The following is a 21,560-nucleotide window of genomic DNA, read 5'->3' as shown; positions in this document are numbered from 1 at the left end:
AAAAGTTTCAATGGAGTTAAATGACACAGGACTAATGAAGTAGGGAAATGAAGAATTCTTTGTTATTATTGCCAAGAAAATTCACATGTAGACAAAACTATCCAACGGTGTCAGGATATAGATCAGGTTAGCTATGTTTCCCAGTGCATGAAAATGGTCTTCTGTCTTATCCTTAAGAGGTTTATATAAATGTTTATCTCAGTGAGTTTGTTAAGCATATTATTCTTCCCTTCTATTTTTAGGTTTTAATCTCCATATTTAACCTTCTACCAGTAAATCTCATATCTCACAAGCTATATATTTTATGACTAGATTTGTTTTTTTAGTATATTCACAATTACTTTAGCAGCATATATTACAATGCTATAAAATTTTTCTTTTTGAAATTCATATTCAGTTATGTCTCATGTGGTAACTTGAATTAGAGTTAAAATTTAGAATGTTTTAGTTTTAGGAACTTATTTAACTGGTGTCCTGTGGTGTCCTAAATATTAGCCACCTCCATTTTTTTGTTTGGTTGGCTTTTGGGTTTTGGTTTTTTGTTCTTTGTTCTTTGTTTTTGTTTGTTTGTTTGTTTTTGTTTATTTTGAGATAGGCAAGATATAAAAAATACATTGTATCTTCAGTAATGAGCATTTTTCCTAGACAATAAAAATAACACTTTTAACAAGTTTAGATAATCTTAGTTCCTTAATTTCATAGACTTTGAAACAAAATTAATTAAAATAAAGTATTTTTTAAGTGTTTACTGTGCTGCTGACATTGTCCTAGTTGCTAGAAATATAAATACAAAAGTGAGATAAGATAGTTCCTAGTCTTAAGGATTTTTGATCCTTGGTTTGGGAGGGGGAAGAAAGAAATGTTTACAGGTAAGTAAATAATAGATATTCACAATATGAAAACAGTGTAAGGAAGAGATGGGGGAGGGTCACTTATCACAGGAAAACCATAAGATGCTTGAAGGAAAAGATAATTAAGCTGAAATATGAAGACGTAGCTAGGGGTCCTAGGAGCAGAAGTTAGGAAGGCAGGATATTCTGAGTGTTGAAAGCAGCTGTGCAAGGTTCTAGTTTGTGATCAGTCTGAAAATAACCATGTTTATAAGTTTGCATTTTTTTTAATAGAGACAATGCAGTTCCCCACTGCAGCTTGGTCAGATGGGCACTTCAGAAATAGTAGTTGTAATGAAGGGAAAATAATTATGAGTCTATTATGATAGTTTGGGAAGAGTTTATGAGCATCTGGATAGAGGTGGGTTTTTTGGTAGAGAGGAGGGGAGTGATTAATCAACCAAACTTAACTAGTAATTGGAAATGGGTGAACAAAAGCTGAGAAATAGTCCCAGGATGAAAATTTAAGTGATTGTGTGTCCCTTGACAGAAAAATAATGGGCGTTTTGTTTTGACTGCAAGATATATAGAAGACATCTTACATGGGGATGTCAAGCAGGCAATGGGAAATACAGGGTTTGAAGTTCAGAAGAGTAGATTTAAGAAAATAGATTTAAGAGTTATTTGCAGAGAGAAAATAGTTTAGCCCTTTGGAAAGGATGAAATGGGAAAGTCTAAAGAGAAAAGGAAGACAGGCCCAGCTCATAATGGTCTTATGTACATCTAAGGAAAAAGACATGAACAAATGATTCTACAAAGCAAAACTAGAAGAATGATACAAGAAAAATAAAAGTCTCTTCTAATGAGGTAGACAACAAGTAAACCTATACAGAGAGGGGTATACAAGATAAATTGAAGATAATTAACAAGGAAGGCTAGTAGCATTAAGGGAAGTAATTACTCCCATCTCTTTTAACTGGTTGTTCCCTACCCTGGGAATGCTCTGTTCAACCTCACCCTGACACCTTGTCATGTGAATTTTCCTGATTTTCTTTTTAAGATTCCTCCTCTTTCCAGAAATCTTTCCTAGTCTCCTCACATTGCTTATACCTTCCCCTCTCAGATTGCCTTCCATCTAGTATAGGTCTCTCTCTCTCTTCCCCCCCCCCCCCCTCTTTCTCTCTCTCTACCCTTCTCTCCCTCTCCCTCTCTCTCTCTCCTCTCCCTCTTCCTCTCTCCCCTTTCCCTCTCTTTCTCCCTCCTTCATCTCATTCCGCCCTTTCCCTCCCAAACTACAAAATTTCTTTCTTCTCTAGAGAGTCCATATTGAATATGGAATAACATCTCAGACTGATACTTAAAACTTTAAGAGACTTCTTCTATAGGTGCAGGGAAAGAAAGGGTGACAGTTGGAGAGAACATTGGCTGCAGGATTTTGCTACTTAATGTGATTAATATTACCAGTCTTGAAAGCAAAAATTTGCAAATGGATGGAGTGGAGAACTATACTTTTTATGATGGAAAGATCTGTTAAAGTTCCTCCTCTCAATTTTTCTTCCAATCTCCCTTTCAGGAAAGAATATTATATTATAGTCTTATTTGTTTAATTACTTTAAGCACAGACATAGAATTCTATTAGCCAAGGTAAAGGGATGTTTATTGACATCTCATTAACACAAAAACTGTCTTATACATTATCATCTATCCTACTTAGCCTTTTGAAGTAGACTGAATTTTATGCATGAAGTTTTCATAGTTCTATAAACACACATACACACACACACATACACACACACACACACACACACACACACACACACACAATGTGCAAGATTTCCACTGATTTTTCTTAGTCAACTGATTTTTCCTCATTCTCTCTCCACACCCCACATAGCTATTTCTAAGATTTGATTCTTGTTCAATATTACTCATATCCCCATTTTTTGCTATTGCATACATTATCTACTCATGTCTAATTTTTCTTTGCCTTCTGAGGTGATACCTAATTGTATGAACACATTGTACTTTATGTAATGGTTGAGGAAAAATTTTTTTCCTTTTTCCTTTCTTCCAGATTATGATTTTTAAAAAGGACTTAAAGGAAATGCTTATGGTTTTCTTTCATTTTTGTAGTTTTAACTAGTGTATAAATTAACAAAAATAATAGGGTTCAAATAAATTTAGGGAAGAATAGTATAAAATCTTTTATTTTCAAGGGTTTAGAAGTACTGGTGTGTTTAAAAACCTAGTGTGGATTGTGACCAGAGATGGTAGTGATCATGGAGTAAAACTGATTAGGGCAATGGTCTGTTGTACATTATTTTACTTAAAAGTTGAAGTTATGTATATCTGGAATGTTGTGGTAAAAGAGGCATTAGTTGAATGGGTGTAAAAATGAGGGCAGTGGGCCTTTTAAGCTTTTTTCTCACTTATTTAAGTTTTCATATGATAGCTCCATTGTTTTGAAGTATTATGAATATCATAAAGTAGATTGCATTCCATAGCCAAGTATACTGTTTTTCATTAATGTCACCATTAACTTGTTTCAGATCTACATACTCTTAATAATTTGCTAGTAACAAGTAATGTATTTATTATCCTTTTATGATAACTTCTTCAAAAAATAGTTATGCTTTAGAGATTTATTCATGGTTATGGTAGACTTAGATTATTTTTACATTATCTTGATATTACTGATACTTTACTGGCTATTTTAATTGGTGCTGTCAATTCATCATAATGCTTATGGTGATTATTACTATATGGTAAAAAGATAGAAATGTGAGTCTTTTCTGTTTATAAATTGTAATTTTTGTCAGAGGCTTATTAAGCCATTTAATTACAGGGTATCATGAACCTCATGTTTTCTTTTAAAAACTATTAACTATTTTTTATTTTCTTGTTCTCTGTGTTTAAGCACTGTTTCCTTTCCTGATTTTTATGATGTAAAATTGATTTTGGCAGAATTTTCCAATCATCCTAAATTGTGGTGTATTATATTTAAGTAAAATGATTTTATATTCTCCTCTTCTACATAAACAATAGACCAAATTTATCTTTAAATATTTTTAAGAACCTAGTCAGTTATTTTATCTATAATAGGGATCCTCTGATGAGAAACTGTTTGTCCGTGCAGATTTACAACTGCTCTGAAACATGGAAGTCACTGAAAACATTTCATGATTTCCCAAATACAGATCGGCTTACTGTCCATTATGGTTGTCTTTCTGTGCTTTCTTTTTAAATATTTGTCATATACAGACTGATGGACCAATTTCATGAGTTCATTTTAAGCACTTTAAAGTTTGCAAAGCATTTTACATTTTCAGTGAAATATCTTCAATTTCTACTCCCACTTTATAGATGGGGAAACATTAATTGAAAGTTACTGTGTGTTTAGGTATACATAGTTATTGTCTGACATGGGATTTGAATCGAGGTATATTTCTGATTGCAAGGCCAGCCCTCTTTCATACTATCTCTAGGTGTTCTTATTTGTAATCCATTTTACTTTTTTTTTCTTTTTTACTTTAGACATGAGTGTGGCTGAAAGGTTAACATAAAAAAGCCTTGTGTATTATTTGTTTAAAAGATGAATCGGTGTACTTAAGAGTCTGAAGCATTGGTTGAATAGCAATTTATGTTTACTTTAATTAAAAATCAGTTAACGTTGTGGGACTTAAACCTTAAAATAAAACTTTTTAAACCTGATTTTATTTAGAAAACTTTAAAAATAATCTTTTGTCTTTAAATGATTCAGTGATTGTTAGTGCTGCAAGAAGTAGCATATTAGAGAAGTCATCCTAGGTTTTGAACCTGGATTCAAAATCTGTTCTGAAATTTGTATCTCTATGGCCAAAGCACTTAAATGCTTTAAGTCTATGTTTCATTGTCTATAAAATGTAAGTAATATTTATAGTATATACCTCACAAGATACTTGTGAAGTTAAAATCAGGTGAGGTTCATAAATATGTTCACTTTTAGAGGTTTAGAAATTATATGTAAATCTTGAAATATTCATAATTCATATAGTGTCATATGTAGGAAAATAAGGATAACTAATTTTCCATGAATATTATTTTCATCTAGGTAGGTTGAATTAATGATAGAGAAAATCAGTTCTCATTTATCATAGAATAAATACACTAAGAATTCTTTATTAATAATTTAGATCACATAGAAATTAAAAATTTTATATTTCAGTCATGATGAGCATTCAGAACTTATTGTTTGAAAAATTGCATCCAAGGTATTGTGTCTTAAGTATAATTCTAGGGTGCTGTTGACAATTATTTTCTGTTCCTATTTGCAATTTATACAGTTTCAAATTATATTTAATTTTTATTTCTAATTTATATTCATTATGTCATTATTAGGAAGTAGCATAATGAATAGAAAGTCATTCTTTGGATGTACTCCTTTGGAGGATCCTTAAAGGATTTGGGTTTGGTTGAAATCCTAATGACACAACCTGACTCTATGATGTAAGAGAAGTCACTTAATTACTCACTACCTCCAAGCAGCGCGCTGTCTCTCTCTCTCTCTCTCTCTCTCTCTATCTCTCTCTCTCTCTCTCTCACTCGCTCTCTCACTCTCTTTTTTAAATTATAACTTTTTATTTACAAGATATATGCATGGGTAATTTTTCAGCATTGACAATTGCAAAACCTTTTGTTCCAACTTTTCCCCTCCTTTCCCCCACCCCTTCCCCAAGATTGCAGGTTGACCAAAACATGTTAAATATGTTAAAGTATAAGTTAAATACAATACACACACACACATACACACACATCCAAACAATTATTTTGTTGTACAAAAAGAATTGGACTTTGAAATAGTGTACAATTAGCCTGTGAAGGAAATCAGAAATGCAGGTGGACAAAAATAGAGGGATTGGGAATTCTATGTAGTGGTTTATAGTCGTCTCTCAGAGTCCTTTTGCTGGGTGTAGCTGGTTCAGTTCATTACTGCTCTGTTGGAACTGATTTGGTTCATCTCATTGTTGAAGAAGACCACGTCCATCAGAATTGATCATCATATAGTATTGTTGTTGAAGTATATAATGATCTTCTGGTCCTCAAGCAGCTCTCTTAACATTATAAATTGCAGAGTAGTTTACCAGTTTGTATTGATAGATAAGGTTTTCTCACTAAAAATTTCCTGTACTAAGAAATAACAAATCTGGGATAGGAAGATAACCATTTTTAGTCCAGACCTTTGATTTCTTAAGTATAAGTGGCTCTCATTATCAAAACTATTTTCACTGATGCTGATTATAACTTAGTTTTAGAGTTTCTTTGAACACTGAAAAGTGATTCTTACCATAATCATACCTAAAAAGTGTCAAAGATTGAGGTCTAAATGTAAATAGAAAATTAAATTGAACCAGAATTGAATGGGGGAAACCGATGACCTAGATTATATTTGGAAAGTATAGTATTTTTTTAATGACCAAAAGCATCCCCCTGAAACAAAGGCACATCTTTTTAATACTACTCTTAAATGATTCTGATGGTGATAATTCATTGGCTTTAAATAATCTGTGACATAAAATTCTAATTGGGGGAAACAAAGTATACAGGAATACTACAGTTTTCAAAGAATTGAAAGTTGAGTACTCTTGCACTCCTTTCCAGTATTCCTTTTACTATAATTATGCTGCTTTTACCAAGACTTGGATCAAATGTGGGTGAACAAGAGATTCCATAAGAAAAGTTTGACCTCAAAAAATAACTCGTAATTACCTATAAATTAAATTGGGAATATTGTCAATAGTGTTACTTTCACTGCCATTTCCAGATTAATTCATAGGAAAATGATTGTTCCCAATAGTAATTTAATAGCCCAGTAACTTAAGTTTTTCATTCTGATATTTGTTGGGGAAAAGGCTTTATACTCAAACATATTTCAGAGAATTATATTCAAAGAATTGAAAAATGTTGTTAGTAGTTTATTTTATTTTATGGAATAAGATAATATTTGACAGTAGATATAGTTTGGCTTTCTTCCCCGAAGAGAAAGGTAATTATCTAGACTCTTATAATTAAAACATTTTAACTTTTATTATAATGCACTTGACAGACATCCACAAAACTAACATTTCCCTATAGAAAAAAGGATGCATCTGAAACTCTGAATCTTTACTGTATGTACGTGTGTGTGTCTGTCTGTCTGTCTGTGTCTCTCTCCTTCTTTTCTCCTCCTACCCCTCTTCCCACCCACTCCCCCACCCCACCTCACCCCTTTATGCATATCTACGTGTTCCTAATTTAAGGAGTTTGGCCGCATTTTTCTTTCTTTAAATTTTTTCTTCTGATTTCTTTTTTTTTTTTTTTAATAGAGACATCACTCCACTTCAAAAGCCTTCCATTGTAACAAATGATTATAATCATGCAATCATATAAAACAAATCCATACCTTGGTTGTGCCTGAAAATTTGTATTAATCAATTGATGGACATTCACCTTATTTTCCAATAACACAAAAGTATTTCTATAAATTTTTTTATAAATGTTATTCTTAGTCATCTTATTGCATTCAGGGGTATGGGTTCACATGATTTACCACAATGGTAGAACAACTAAACAATTATCCCAACAATCTGTCCTCCCCAAACTACCCAAGAATTCTCATTTTTCTTTTTTGTTATCTTGACTAATCTCATAGATATTAGGTGGAATATCAGAATTGTTTTTATTTGTAATTTGGAGCTTCTCTCCCTTAAGGCTTTCTTTCAAGAATTCTTCCCCTATTCATTTTTGTGAAAAGTATCCTTTCTTTGTTTTTCTAATTTTTTCATGATTTAACTTTTTTTTTTTTTTTTAAACGTACATCTATTTGGAATTTATTATAGTATAGCTTGTGGTGTTGATATCACCCTCGTTTCTTACAGGTGTTCCTTACAACTTCCCCAACCCCCTAAATTTTTTTTTAATTGGAGCCCTTGGTGTGCTTATCAGATAATATGCAACTGTTTCCCACTTATTTATCTAATATGTTTTACTGATCAACTTTTTTATTTTTTTAAACTAGTACCAATAATTTTGATGGTTACAATTTTATACTGAGGTACTATTTTGCCTTTTTTTTCTTTATTTAGGATCTTTAGTTCCTCTAAATTTTCTAATTATGTAAAGGAATCAATCTCTGATAGTTTTATTGTTATGTCAGTGAAGCTGTAATTTAATTTAGTTAACTATTATATTTTCATATGTTTGGCAAGTAATTAATTTCTCTACAGTTGGTTTCAGTCTTTCTGCAAATAAAAATTAAGGTATTTTCTAGAGCTGATTTTTGCCCTGGAATTAATATATCTGGTTGACCTAAATATACTATTATTTAGAATTCTAATTTTCATAGATGGCATTTGGATTATAAATTAAATTAATTCTAACTCAAAGAATATTTTCTGCTTTAGGAGTAAAAATAATGCACAATTGATTTCATGTCATTTTTTTTATTTTTAAGGAATCTTGGCAAAAATGGCTTATCCAATAGTAGCATTTTATTGGATAAATGCCCACCTCCACAACCACCACCATCACCATATCCTCCCTTGCCAAAAGACAAGTTGAATCCACCTACACCTAGTATTTATGTGAGTAGAACTATTTAATAGAAATAAATCAATCTGTGTTATATTTGTTTAAAAATGTTAAATGTTTGCATTTTTAAAAGTGCTGATTTTAAAGGAAATTGCTATTAGGAAAAATTATAAATATTGGGGTAACTTCAGTATACTGTGTTTATTAGTTTTGGGGGGGGGGTTGTTGTAATTAATAGAAAACAGCTATCCTTTAAAATATAATTGCATTAAAATAAAGAGAATCCAATAGCTTCAAAAATCTGGTTTTGAATTTTCTAGAACCTCTCATAATTGTGTGATTCCAAGGTAGCATTATTTTTTTTTAAATTAATCTGTAGAGTAGATTATCTTTCCTAACAATATCCTCTTTCCTTTTTCTTCCAAGTGCCACAATCCTAGTACAAATCAGTACAGTTTGTATAGTCTATCTAGTTTTCCTTAATTCACTCTATGGAATGGACTCTTTCTCCCTTTTTCACATTTAGCATTGTGGGATGCAAAAGATACAGTCATGTCTATCTGCTTAATTACTTACCTCACTAGCCACCATAGCTTGTCATCAGGCAAGGTTCCTTATCAGTGTGCTACTTTTCTTGCTAGCTTTGTCTCATGTCATTCACACTGGCCTACGTGGTACTATGACTTGTTTACATTTACTATTTTCTTGCTCTGAAGCTCACTTTAGTGCTTTTGCTCCTACAACATTTTTCATTGCCTGAAATTTCACTATCATCTACCTGTCTTTTTAGAACTTTGCTCAGTGGACATATCCTCTTTTCCTGCAATTTCAGTCAGTAATAATTCCCGACTATAAAAGTAGAATGAGGTCCAGTTTTTTACAATACATTGGTGAAGATAGTACTAGAATCTCTCTGATCAAATAAATCCCAAGTTCAATGTTCTTTCTACTTGACTAATGGGGGAAATGAAATAGTTACATGTATTATAATTTGCACCATTCAAAATTAAAATTATGTTTATTGGTATTTGGTGCTGATACGATGGGAGTTATTTAGTGCAAATTAAAATTATGAAGCCACTTAAGAGAATCCATTATTTGCACTAATTGAAACCTATTGTACTAATCTTTCATATGATACTTTTTACTCTATTTTTGGTGAAATTTAATATTTTCCTTATTCAAATGTCTATTCCCTTATTTGTTTACTTAAGACAATAAGCTTCACAAGGGAAGAAATATTTACTTTTTATTGCCTATATACATGTATAATTCAGTAATGCTTATAATAGACAATAATACTATTTGAATTGTGGTTGATATTTTGCAATACTTGACAGGTGATTTTCGTGAAGGTAGAGTTAGATACTGTATGTAAAATATTCCTTAGGAGAAGAATGACAAGTATAAAGCAAAATATGGTGGTAGTCATAAGAGACTTGAAAAGTTCCAGATTAAATTTAAAATGACTTCTACCCCTCTAGGAGCTTACAATCTAATACTAGTAACTGACATTTATATAGCACAAAAAAATTTACATAGCACTTTGAAAATGTTATATTCCTCACAGCAGTTCTGTGAAGAAGATAGTACTATTGCCCTTTTATACATGAGAAAATTAAGGCAGACAGAAGTCTTAGAGTCATATAGGTAGTAGTAAATGCAGTAGACTGACCTCGAACTCTTGTCTTCCTGATTCAACACCTACAACTCTATAGGCAGTGTATCTCCTCATAGTTGCCTAATGATATGCATGTTATTACATATACACAATTACAATACAAAGTGATTCATAAGGATATCAGAGTGATGAAAACCAAATGTCATATGAACCCTTGGAATCAGAAGAGACCTGGGTTTGAATTCTAGATCTACCCTTAATGTGACTTTAAGTGAATCATTCACTTGGATTCAGTCAGTTTCTTCATCTACAAAATGGAGAAAAATACTACCTATTGCTGCTACTCTCAACCCCCAATTTATCATTTATTTTTTAGCATTCTTTTAAAATTGAATTTCAGATTCTTTTCCTTCCTTCCATGCCACTTTCCCTGCTCACTGAGAGAGAAAACAGTATATCAGTTGTACATGTAAAATCATGCAGAATGTATTTCCATATTAGCTATATCATCAAAAAAAAAAAAAGAATATTATATTTCACTTTGTACTTTTGAGTTCATTGGTTCTGTCTTTGTGGGTGGATGGCCCGAGTCCTTTGAAATTGTATTGATTAGAATAACCAAGTCTTTTATATTTGATCATTATTACAACACTGATACTACTGTGAACAATGATCTCTACTGGTTTCTCTCACTTTACTTTGTATGGTTCAAAAAAGTCTTGCCTTGTTTTCCTAAAACCATTCACCTCATCATTTCATATAGAACAATAGTACTCCATCACTGTCAAATGCTACAATTTGTTCAATTCTCCAGTTGATGAGCATCTCCCCAGTTGTAACTCTTTACTATTATTAAAAGAACTGCCAGGGGCAGTTAGGTGGTGCAGTGGATAGAGCACTAGCCCTGAAGTTAGGAAGACCTGAGTTCAAACCTGGACTCAGATACTTCCTAGATGTGTGACCCTGGACAAGTCTGTCTGTGTCTCTTGTCTGTCTGTCTGTCTCTCTCTCTCTCTCTCTCTCTCTCTCTCTCTCTCTCTCTCTCTTTTTCTCGGTGTCCCTTATCTTTTTCTTCTTCTTCTATCTTCTTTGGGATACAGGCCTAGCAGTGGTATTTCTGGGTCAAAGGGGGTATACATTTTTATAACCCTTTGGACCTATTTCCAGATTGTTCTCCAGAATGTTGCATTACTTCCCTACTATGCTAGCTCATTATTCTACCAGAATTCATTAACATATCTATTTTCCTTTATTCTCTAGCATTTCTCATTTCTGATAGGTGTGAGGTGGTAGCTCAGAGTTGTAAGGCAAAGTTTTGCCTTTCTCTAATCAATATTGCAGAAGAAATTTTCAAAAACCTTTTGATTTCTTCTGAAAACTGACTTTTTTTTTTACACCCATTTATCAATTGAGGAATTGCTCTTATTTTTAGAAATATGACTCGGTTTCATTTATATTTGAGAAATGAAGTCATTATCAGAAAAACTTGATATGAAATTTTAGAATATTACTTCATTGTCCTATGGCCCCTTTTAGCAAAATGTATTTTTCCTGGTTATTTCGTTCAATTAGGTGTTTTTGTTGTTACTTTTGCTTTGAGATTGTGATTGCCATATACTTTTATTTCAGCTGAAGCATAAAAAATTGTGCTCCAGCTCTTTATTTTAAATCTGTGTGTGTCTTTCTGCCTCTGCTATCTCTTGCAAAATATATTGTTGGATTCTGGTTTCTCAATTCATTTTATTATCCACTTCTGTTTTATAGGTAAGCTTCTGTTCACATTTACATTTATGATTTTTAATTACCTTTATTCCCTCTGTTTATCCTTTTCCTCTCTTTTTCATCCTGTCCCTCCTTTAAAAATCTGTTTTGCTTTTGACCTATGTCTGCTTTAGTCCACCCTCCGTTTTATTTCCCCTGTACCTACTTATTGTCTTTTATTCTCTTCCCCTCCAATTTCTGTTTGTGCATGAATGTGTACATATTCTCTCTTTGAACCAATTCTGATGAGAGTGAGGTTCAAGCATAGTTTGCCCTCCCCATCCTCATTTTTCCTTCACTTTCCTCTTTGCACACATGGGATGAAAATTTTACCCATTCTGTCTCTACCTCCTCCCAGTGTATCTCCCCCCTTTTTTAAAATTTTGGAGATAATTGCAACATAATCAACTCACCTCTGTTTGTTTAGATTCCATTTAACTGACTTAATAATGATAAGTTCTAAGTAATTTTATATATATATACACACAATCATCTTTCCATATAAGAATGTAGACAGGGTAACTTTATTGAATGACTCTCTATGGTTAGTCTTTTATTTTGTTTATTTGTTTTTGGTGGGTTTTTTTGTTTTTGTTTTCTGAGGCAATTGGGGTTAAGTGAGTTGTCCAGGATCACACAGCTAGGAAGTGTTAAGTGTCTGACGTCAGATTTGAACTCGGGTCTTCCTGACTTCAGGGCTGGTGCTCTATCCGCCACACCAACTAGCTGCCCCTCATGTTTACTTTTTATGCTTCTTTTTGGTCTTATGTTTGAATGTCAGATTTCCTATTTAGCTTTTGATCTTTTCATAAGGGAATGTTTAAAATTTTCATTAATTAAATTAAATGTTTCAGTAAATGTTCATTTTCTTCCCCTAAAGATTACTCTAATCCTAAGTCCTTTGCCTTTCAGCATATCGTTATTCTAAGCCCTCCACTTCTTTAATGTGGAAGCTGCTAAATCTTCTATGTTCCTATGGTCCCACAGTGTTTGAATTTTCTTTCTGGCTATTTCTCTGACCTTGGAGCTCTGGAATTTGACTGTATATTCTTATTAATTGTAATTTTGTGATCTCTTTCAGGAGATGAGTAATATATTCTTTCCGTTTTTATTTTACCCCCTGTATCTTATATATTGGGGCAGTTTTCCTTGATAATTTTTTAAAAGATGCTGTCTAGGCTTTCTTTGATCATGACTTTTAGGTAGTCCAGTAATTCTTAAGTTATCTTTGTTCAATCTGTTTTTATGGTCAGTTGTTTTTCCAGTGAGATGATGGGTTCACATTTTTTTTTTCATTATTTTGATTTTGTTTTATTGTTTCTTAAATTTCTCATGGAATCATTAGCTTCTACTTGGCCAATTCTAATATTTAAAGAATTAAGGGTCTTCAGTGAGCTTTTGTATGTCCTTTTCTCTTTGGTCAGTTCTCTTTTTTTTAAGTTCTTTTCTCCAATGAATTTTTTTTTTTAATTCCCTGCCCCTCTTTTTTCCTTTTGGCCTAATTCTGCTTTTAAAGGAGCACTTTTCTTCAGTTATTTTTGTGCCTCTTTTACCAAGCTGTTAATTATTATTATTATATTTTAATGATTTTCTTGGATCATTTTCATTCCCTTTCCCAATTTTTCCTGTCATTCTTATCTCTTAACTCTACCGGGATTTTTTTTTAGTAGCCATGGATCCAGTTATATTTTTTCTTTCAGGCTTTGTTAATAAATGTTTTCACATTGTTGTCTTCTTTTGAGTTTGTGTCTTGACATTCTATGCTACAGTGGTAACTTTTTAATTAAAGGTCAAGTTCTTCTATTGTTTGCTCATTTTCCCACCTTATATTCACTTCATATTTTGTTAAAGTTGGTCTTTGCTCACCTGTGAGGAGGCACCAAACCAAGTTTCAGATTCTTTCATACTACTATTTTTAGAGCTAGTTCTGGGGATCTTCAAGTTTTTAGGTTCCAAAGTAGTGTGATCCTGAGAAAATGTGCTCACTACTTTCTGGTTTTTATGTTGGAAGACCTCTCCACTCCCTCTCCACCCTTTTCCTCTACAGCCACAAATAACTAGGGCCTCTTGGCCCTGGAACTGATCCCCTATAGTTATAAGTGCTAGTATTCCTTTCAGATCTAAAGCTATGACCACAGCCCTTTCTACTTGTGAAAGATCATAAGCTGGAGATCTCCACCCTGGAACTACGATCTAAAACTATATATAGATAATAGAGTTGCCAATCAGTGCTCAGTATCTACAAGGGGGTTCCATTTAATTTGTTTCTGACCAGTTGTCCAACCCATTACTTATTTCTTATCCTGAGAGCTAATGAAACAGTTACTTTTACTGTCCCAATCACATCAAAGACCCATTGCTGATGCTCCTGCCATGCTCAAGGTTTCTGCCCACATCAGTACCACAGATTTCTGGAGACTTCCTAAGTTGTCTTTTGCTCAGATCTTTGGTTGGCCTTGCCACTCCAAAATTTATTTGAGGCATTATTTAAAGTTGTTTGTATAGAAATGTAGGGAGAGTTAACTTGGGTCCCAGACTATACTATACCCACTTGGCTCCATCCAGAATTTCCAAAATAGTTTGTAACTGAAATTTTATTTTTATTTGTACATATTGCAATGGTCTATTTTCCACAAGTGTGTGAGTGTGAGTGTGTGTGTGTGTGTGTGTGTTTTGGAGTATGCTTTGGAGATTTGACTCCTTCTGCCCTCTAGAGGCCAAATAAATGGTAATTTATACCGGTAGCAGGAAAAACTAGTAGGAATGCTGGCTTTTTAAATATTTCATTTTTAAAGTTATTTTAAATATGAGATTTGGGACTATAGTAAAGTTTAAACTGTTTATTTCTCTAGCTATCCAGGCTTATTTTGGATAATATTGTATATTATAATTCTTATTATAAGAAACTTATTATATTCTTGAATTTAAGAAACCCTTATGATTTTGTAGATAAATTTTAGTTTCATATCTATTGTTTTCAAGGATTAAGGATTTTTGGCAGTTTTATAAAAAAATTTTATTGTTATGAGGAAGAGTGAAAATTGTTATAGTAAAATACATCTAATTCATACAATTAAAATGTATATTTGGTGAATTTTTTCTAAATTTGAACATTGTCTTGAATGAAAAAACTTGAGTGAAAAACTTTTTGTCATCTACTCATAAATCATCTTATTCTCATTCAATAGTAGAATGAACTTTTTTAGTTTAAAATTAGAAAACTTACCACTTAATTTTGGAGTACTTTGAAATTTGTCATCTTTAGTAGTTAAAGACAAACTACAGTTTTTCTGAGATCTAACAGTACATTTTAATTTTGCAGTTGGAAAATAAACGTGATGCTTTCTTTCCTCCTTTACATCAATTCTGTACAAATCCAAACAACCCTGTTACTGTAATACGTGGCCTTGCAGGAGCTCTTAAATTAGGTATGTTTTTTTTTTTTTTAATTGGTTAACAGAAATGAAACATGTACAAGAGTTTTGGAATTCCATATCTTAAATGTAATACTCCAGCTCAACATAGTTATTTTCTATTTTTTTGTATATACATCTATAATGCACAATCTTTCAATTTGTTAGAAACTTCATTCTTAGTGGGGGTGGGAGTGTTATATTTTCACACATACACCCCACAGATTTTGAGCTTCCTATTAGGATGGATTTTAGAGTAAATAGTTTTTGTTTTAAAATGTTCATAAATTAGGATAAAGTACAGTGTACCAAGGATGTCTATGAAAGTTTGGGTTCCTTAATATCTTAAAAATAAATGTTGATCAATGTTGCTCTTCTTGATGGTTGTGTGTTTTGAAGGATATGTAAATAGGCAATCTTTTTGCAGTGTTCCATCCTGCAGTTTTAGTGTCACTAATATTAGTGACAATCTGAAACTATATATTAATCCTCATTCAAGAAATACTATTATTTATTAATTGAAATTGATCTTTTTTTATTTTTTAAGACCTGGGACTTTTCTCCACCAAAACTTTGGTAGAAGCAAATAATGAACATATAGTGGAAGTGAGGACACAATTATTGCAACCCTCAGATGAAAACTGGGACCCCACTGGAACTAAGAAAATTTGGCGTTGTGAAAGTAATAGATCTCATACAACAATTGCTAAGTATGCACAATATCAGGCTTCTTCGTTCCAGGAATCATTGAGGGTAAGTATTTGAATGATTATTCTAGCTCTAACAGCAGGTTGAAACGTCTCTAGGAGATGTCATTTCATTTATATTTTAGAAGTGTTAGTAACTACCACCTAAACAATACTCTTTTAAAGCCTAAGTATAGACTTCTTTTTGATATATCTTTTTATTGACTATAAATAAGGGATTTAAAAATTTTGTATCCTTATGGGAAACTCCTTAGTGTATAATCTCCTTCCACTATTGCAGATCTACAGCTCATCTGAGCCAGTCCTATAGGATTACTTGAGTGCACTATAACTTGTTGTGTCCATGGTACTTGTGAATCTATCATTTAAAGAAAATAATTGAGCATTCCTTTAAAAATACTGCACAAAGAACTAATTCCTTTTAGGATACATTTAAGTGCATATGCTACACATTTATGTTGTTATTAAGCTTGTTTATAAATTTATTCTTCATTTATCACAATTCTTTCTAAACTTGCCTCTAAATTGCTTTCTAAACTTATGTATGTATATATGATATTTAAATACTAAATTTTAAAAATTAAATACTTGTATCTAGTATTTGAGCTTTTGTTAATTTAGCTCATCTTCAACAATTTAGAGCTAAATTTGTTGTAGAGTTAGAGATTCCTTGTTTTAAGTTTCTTTATTATTAAACCTAGTGATGTGATTGAGTTTTTATATTACTAGAACATAGATTTTCCAGTTGCATGCAATAGATACTAATGGGAAACAACAATTATAGTTGTCAAAAGTTATTTATACTCCCCCCCCCCAAAAAAAAAAAAAAGATATGGAGAGTAATGGAAAGAAGATAGGGATGTGCAAGGTGATGAGAGGAAGAGGGAGAAGGTTGTAAAGTGGGAAAGGGAGAGAAGATAATAGAGCAAAAGCAAAAGTTGTATAAGGGCTGATAGATTTAACTATGTTTAGAAATAAAAAGTGCTCTGAGATGAGTGAATATTAAATGTTGTTGGTTAGGGAAAAGTTAAAGGAGTTTCTTGTAAAATGCCTAAACCAGAATAATTTGGATCATTCCATTTGCATTGGAGCAGCTAGCACTTAATTTCCTCATTTGGTCCCAGACAGACTTGCCTCTGACTTAGTAAGTTCTTATATGGTTCCTGTAATCATTAGCAAAATAATATTAACAATAAATTATTCATAGATAGCGAGGCTTACTCATTTTTAGAGATAGCGTGATAGTTTGTTGAATTTTCTTCCTGCTGGCATAATCCTCCTTTAACATTTCTACAATCTGATTTTAGGGAGCGTACTTCACAACTCTCATAGGCTTGTAGAACCTTTATGACCTAATAAATGGTTTATATTGACTGAAAAATTCATTTTCCTATAGCTAGTGTGCTAGAGTTACTCTAAACCAGAGGTTCTCAAACTTTTTAAAGAGGGGGCCAGTTCACTGTCCCTCAGACTGTTGGAGGGCTGGACTATAGTAAAAACAAAAATTTTATTTTGTGGGCCTTTAAAGAAAGAAACTTCATAGCCCTAGGTGAGAGGGGAATAAACGTCCTCAGCTGCTTCATCCGGCCTGCAGGCCATAGTTTGAGGACCCCTGCTCCAAACTGTCAAATCTAGTCCTTAGATGTCACCAAACCTGTAGGGGGAAACCTTTTCAGCCAACTGTAAGATTTAATAACTCTTCTTCTTTGTTGGTATAGCTTTGGGAAAAAAATAGGGTTGTCTTCATGTCATGATCTAGATATTATGTAGGATTTCTGCTCCACTACGAATATTCTTTTCTAAAATGTCAATTTATAATCATTTCTTTGCTTTTTTCTCTCTTTTGAAAAAAAAAAAAGACTAGCAATATTTACATGTTATAGGATAAAATTTATACTACACACATGATCTGGTTATAAATACTAGCTTAATTCTTGAGTTTTATAATAGATGTATTTGTAACTCACAGAAGTTGTGCTTTATGCCTTTGGACTTACTCTTTTACTTAGTCAAGATCTTTGTATTTGAAATTAGTTGTTTTTTTTTCTTAATGCTGCACATCTATACATGTATATAATTTTGTAGTTAAATTTCACATTGGGACAATCTGTTATAAGCTACTAAAGAAACTTTTTAATGACAGGAAGAAAACGAAAAAAAGAGTCATCACAAGGACCATTCAGATAGTGAATCTACATCTTCTGATAAGTGAGTGATTTTTAACACATTTTCCTTGCCATTCACAAAGACATTCAATGAATGACATTCTTGTTTTTGTTTTTTCTTCCCACTCCTTTTACCCTCAGCTCTGGTCGGAGGAGAAAAGGGCCTTTTAAAACAATCAAGTTTGGGACCAACATTGACCTGTCTGATGACAAAAAGTAAGTGCAGTTATAATAATATATATGTATTTTTGTAGCTTAGTCCTTTCTAAGATAATTTTGCCCTAAGATTTTTCTACCTTTACTCCAAAAAATGTTCATGACTTTTTACTTTAGTTTTGAAGATTAATTAAATTCACGTTTTATTATACAAAATTAATATACACTTTGAAATTCATGTTATTATTAGACCTCTTAAAAATAAGTGTAAGCAAGGAAATACATATTCATGGTTTTATATGGGAAATTATTTCTTAATATAAGAAAGAATTAAAGAAGTCCCAGCCACCTCATATAGAGAGGGAGAGCAAGACAGAAAATCAAAATCTGATATTCAAGAAAAACCATATCTTATTTACTTTTATTTCCTTTTTCAATATCTAACAAAATTATAGGGCACATAGTGTCAGGCTCTGTATTATAATTACTGTTCTTGAATAATAGTTCAAATAATATATGTTAAAAGTCTGGACCAAATCATCTTAAAAAGTTACAAAAACCTGTTAGGTTTTGGTTTTGAAATATCTCTGCAGAATCTTTACCTAAATTATTATGGGGATAGATGTCCTAAACATAATCATTTACAGTTTTAAGTTTGATTTTTTATTACTTTTGTTTAAGCTTTGTTACATTTAAGATATTATAATTTAAAACTACCTGTGTAGTCTTTTAGTAATTTTTTTCCTCTGTTATATTTATTTTCTCAAATATTTATTTTAGATTTTCACTTTTGTTATAGGTGGAAGTTACAGCTACATGAGTTGACCAAACTACCTGCTTTTGTGCGTGTGGTGTCAGCAGGAAATCTTTTAAGCCATGTTGGTCATACAATATTAGGAATGAATACAGTGCAGCTGTACATGAAGGTTCCTGGAAGCAGGACTCCTGGTAATTTTTTTTTTTAGATTGATAAAAGAGGTTTATTATTGGGTTTGGAAGCAAAGTTATTAAAGCATAGTTAAGGAAATAGGTGAAGGTAGAGATAAGGAAGCACTGGACAGAAAGTCCTGACATGCCAGGCATAAGGCTGCCATGTTTGGGACCTCTGTCTACTCCAGGTAATTTAACATTCATATGATCTGTTAAGTATGAAAGATACAAGAAAAAGAATTTTTTCCTACTTAATCTTAGTAGTAGTTACTGACAAAATTACTGACAAAATGACACTTGAAAAATTTTACCAGGATTTTGTTTTGATTAAAATAATAGTCAGTTTGAAAGATTGAGTTGTTTGAGGAAGGAATTTCCAAGCATAGTGCACTCAAAACTTTTTCTTATCCTCCTTTTTCTTATATCCTATATAGAGAAGAATAACAGGCTAGAAATCTTTTAACATAAATCATGCTAATTATTGGGAATGAAGGATGCACCAAAATGGAAATCACAACATTTGGTTTTTCTGATGACAAAAAAGTCCAGTAGAATACTGTATCTGCAGTTAAAATAATATGTATACAATTTGAAGAAGTTTGGTCCTTTTCAAGAACTAATAATTGCCAAAAAAGATTTTCTTATTTTCCTTTTATCTCAGTTATGGCCCTGATTCTGACTGCACAGTATAGTATAATTGAAACAGCATTGGATTAAGAGTTGAAGTTTCGCTTCTAATTTTAACGTTCTGTATTCCTTAGGAAGCCTTTGGTTAGCATGAATGCCATGCCAAGAGCTGCTTCTTCCTCATCACCCTCTTTTCCCAAAGCCGTTTGAGGCATCCTTGAGGCAAAGTTGCTAACCTTGATTCCTGGATATTCAGAATAAGGGCAGTTAAACTCAAAACTTTTTGACAGCTTACTTTTGCAATATTGCATCTCTTAATAATTATCATAAGGAACAGAGTTTTGGATTGTTAATAACCAATTCTTTATGGGCTTCATTTTCCTCATTTAAGAAAACTATACTGCATAAATGACCTTATGTAGTGACTTCCAATGTTAAAACATTCCAGATCTACAAGATCATTGAATGAATTTATATATTTTTAAAAATAACAATAGATTTAATTAGCTTCTTCCTTTCTTTTTACATCTTTCTGGGAAAAAGTCATATGTAAATGATTATTGATAAATCTTCATTTGGTTGGCTTACTTGCTGCTCTATCATTTTGGTTTTTCCCCTAGTTTCAACACAATATAATAAGGATTTAGACATCCAGACGATGATAAATTCTACAACTTCAAGAGTTCCTCAAAACAGTATAAATAGATGGTTGAAGAATATTTAAATAATTTCCTGTTTTTTCTTCTATGAAAACAAGTTTCACAAAATAGAAATTTTTGAAAATCATTTTTTCTTTTGCCTTTCAGGTCATCAAGAAAATAACAATTTCTGTTCAGTTAACATAAATATTGGTCCAGGAGACTGTGAATGGTTTGTTGTTCCTGAAAGTTACTGGGGAGTTATGAATGACTTCTGTGAGAAGTACGTTCTGAAGTTGAATTTCCTCACAATTCTATATGAATTTTAATAACCATTTCTGTTTTTATAGTATGAGAAAATGTTAGCTAAAGAAGACTCTTAATGGAGCAGTTACTACTTATTCAATAAATTATTTTAATACAATGAATGACAATAAAGAAATATTTTGGGTGATATTAGAGATTACAAAAATTGAAGAATATTTTCAGGATTAGGGTAGGGAAATACTTTAACTTGCTTTAAATATTCAGTTCTTACATGTTACTTTACTAATCCAATAATATCAATTCTGAGAAAAACCCTCAGTGTAATTTAAATATTTGTTTTATGTGCTGTTTTTCTAATTTTTACCTAGCTAAATTATGCTAAAATTTCCCACTTAACATTTAGTATATAACGGGTGAAAAATTATGATGGATCTTTCTTTTGCTTGATCAGTTGTATTGTGACATCTATTAGAGAATTTGCTACATTTGTGGGTTTATTTGGGGGTGGGCTGAAGAAGGGATTAAATAACTAGTCAGTATGCAGGTACTAGGCTATGTACTGGAGATATGAAGATAAATGAAACAGTCCTTTCCTTCAGAGATATCCTGTCTCCTATTGGGAGACAAATATAAGTCTATATATAAAAGATATTTTCAAAGTCATTACCTAGAGGGAGGGATCCATTGGTTCTGTGAGAGGACCCAAAGAAAATCCCCATGTAGAAATCTGAAAACCAGTTAACCAGTTAAATTAACATGAAAAATGTAAGTCATTTATCATTTTTGGAGGTAATACCTCTAGATAAAGTAATCAAACATTTAGACTTTTAAAATCATAGAAAGTTCAAAACTATATTACTTTTGAACTTGTTTTTCTGTTACATTCCAATGGCTCTGTAT

The 21,560-nt window shown here is 32.1% G+C and overlaps 1 protein-coding gene across 4 annotated transcripts in view; it reads left to right on the top strand.

The window, feature by feature from the left end:
• KDM6A (lysine demethylase 6A) overlaps nt 1-21,560 on the top strand; it is a 238,885-nt gene that overhangs the window by 199,838 nt on the left and 17,487 nt on the right. For all 4 annotated transcript variants that reach the window (XM_051984985.1, XM_051984984.1, XM_051984983.1 and 1 more), the window contains 7 exons: nt 8,299-8,428; nt 15,080-15,185; nt 15,718-15,923; nt 18,021-18,085; nt 18,184-18,258; nt 18,998-19,146; nt 20,562-20,676. In XM_051984985.1, the coding sequence (XP_051840945.1) occupies nt 8,299-8,428; nt 15,080-15,185; nt 15,718-15,923; nt 18,021-18,085; nt 18,184-18,258; nt 18,998-19,146; nt 20,562-20,676 (846 nt within the window). The remainder of the gene's footprint in view (nt 1-8,298; nt 8,429-15,079; nt 15,186-15,717; nt 15,924-18,020; nt 18,086-18,183; nt 18,259-18,997; nt 19,147-20,561; nt 20,677-21,560) is intronic.

Source organism: Antechinus flavipes, chromosome 3 (assembly GCF_016432865.1).
Source record: "Antechinus flavipes isolate AdamAnt ecotype Samford, QLD, Australia chromosome 3, AdamAnt_v2, whole genome shotgun sequence".
NCBI classification, from domain to species: Eukaryota; Metazoa; Chordata; class Mammalia; order Dasyuromorphia; family Dasyuridae; genus Antechinus; species Antechinus flavipes.
Note: the sequence above shows the minus strand (reverse complement) of the source record. Positions and strands in the feature narration are given on the sequence as shown.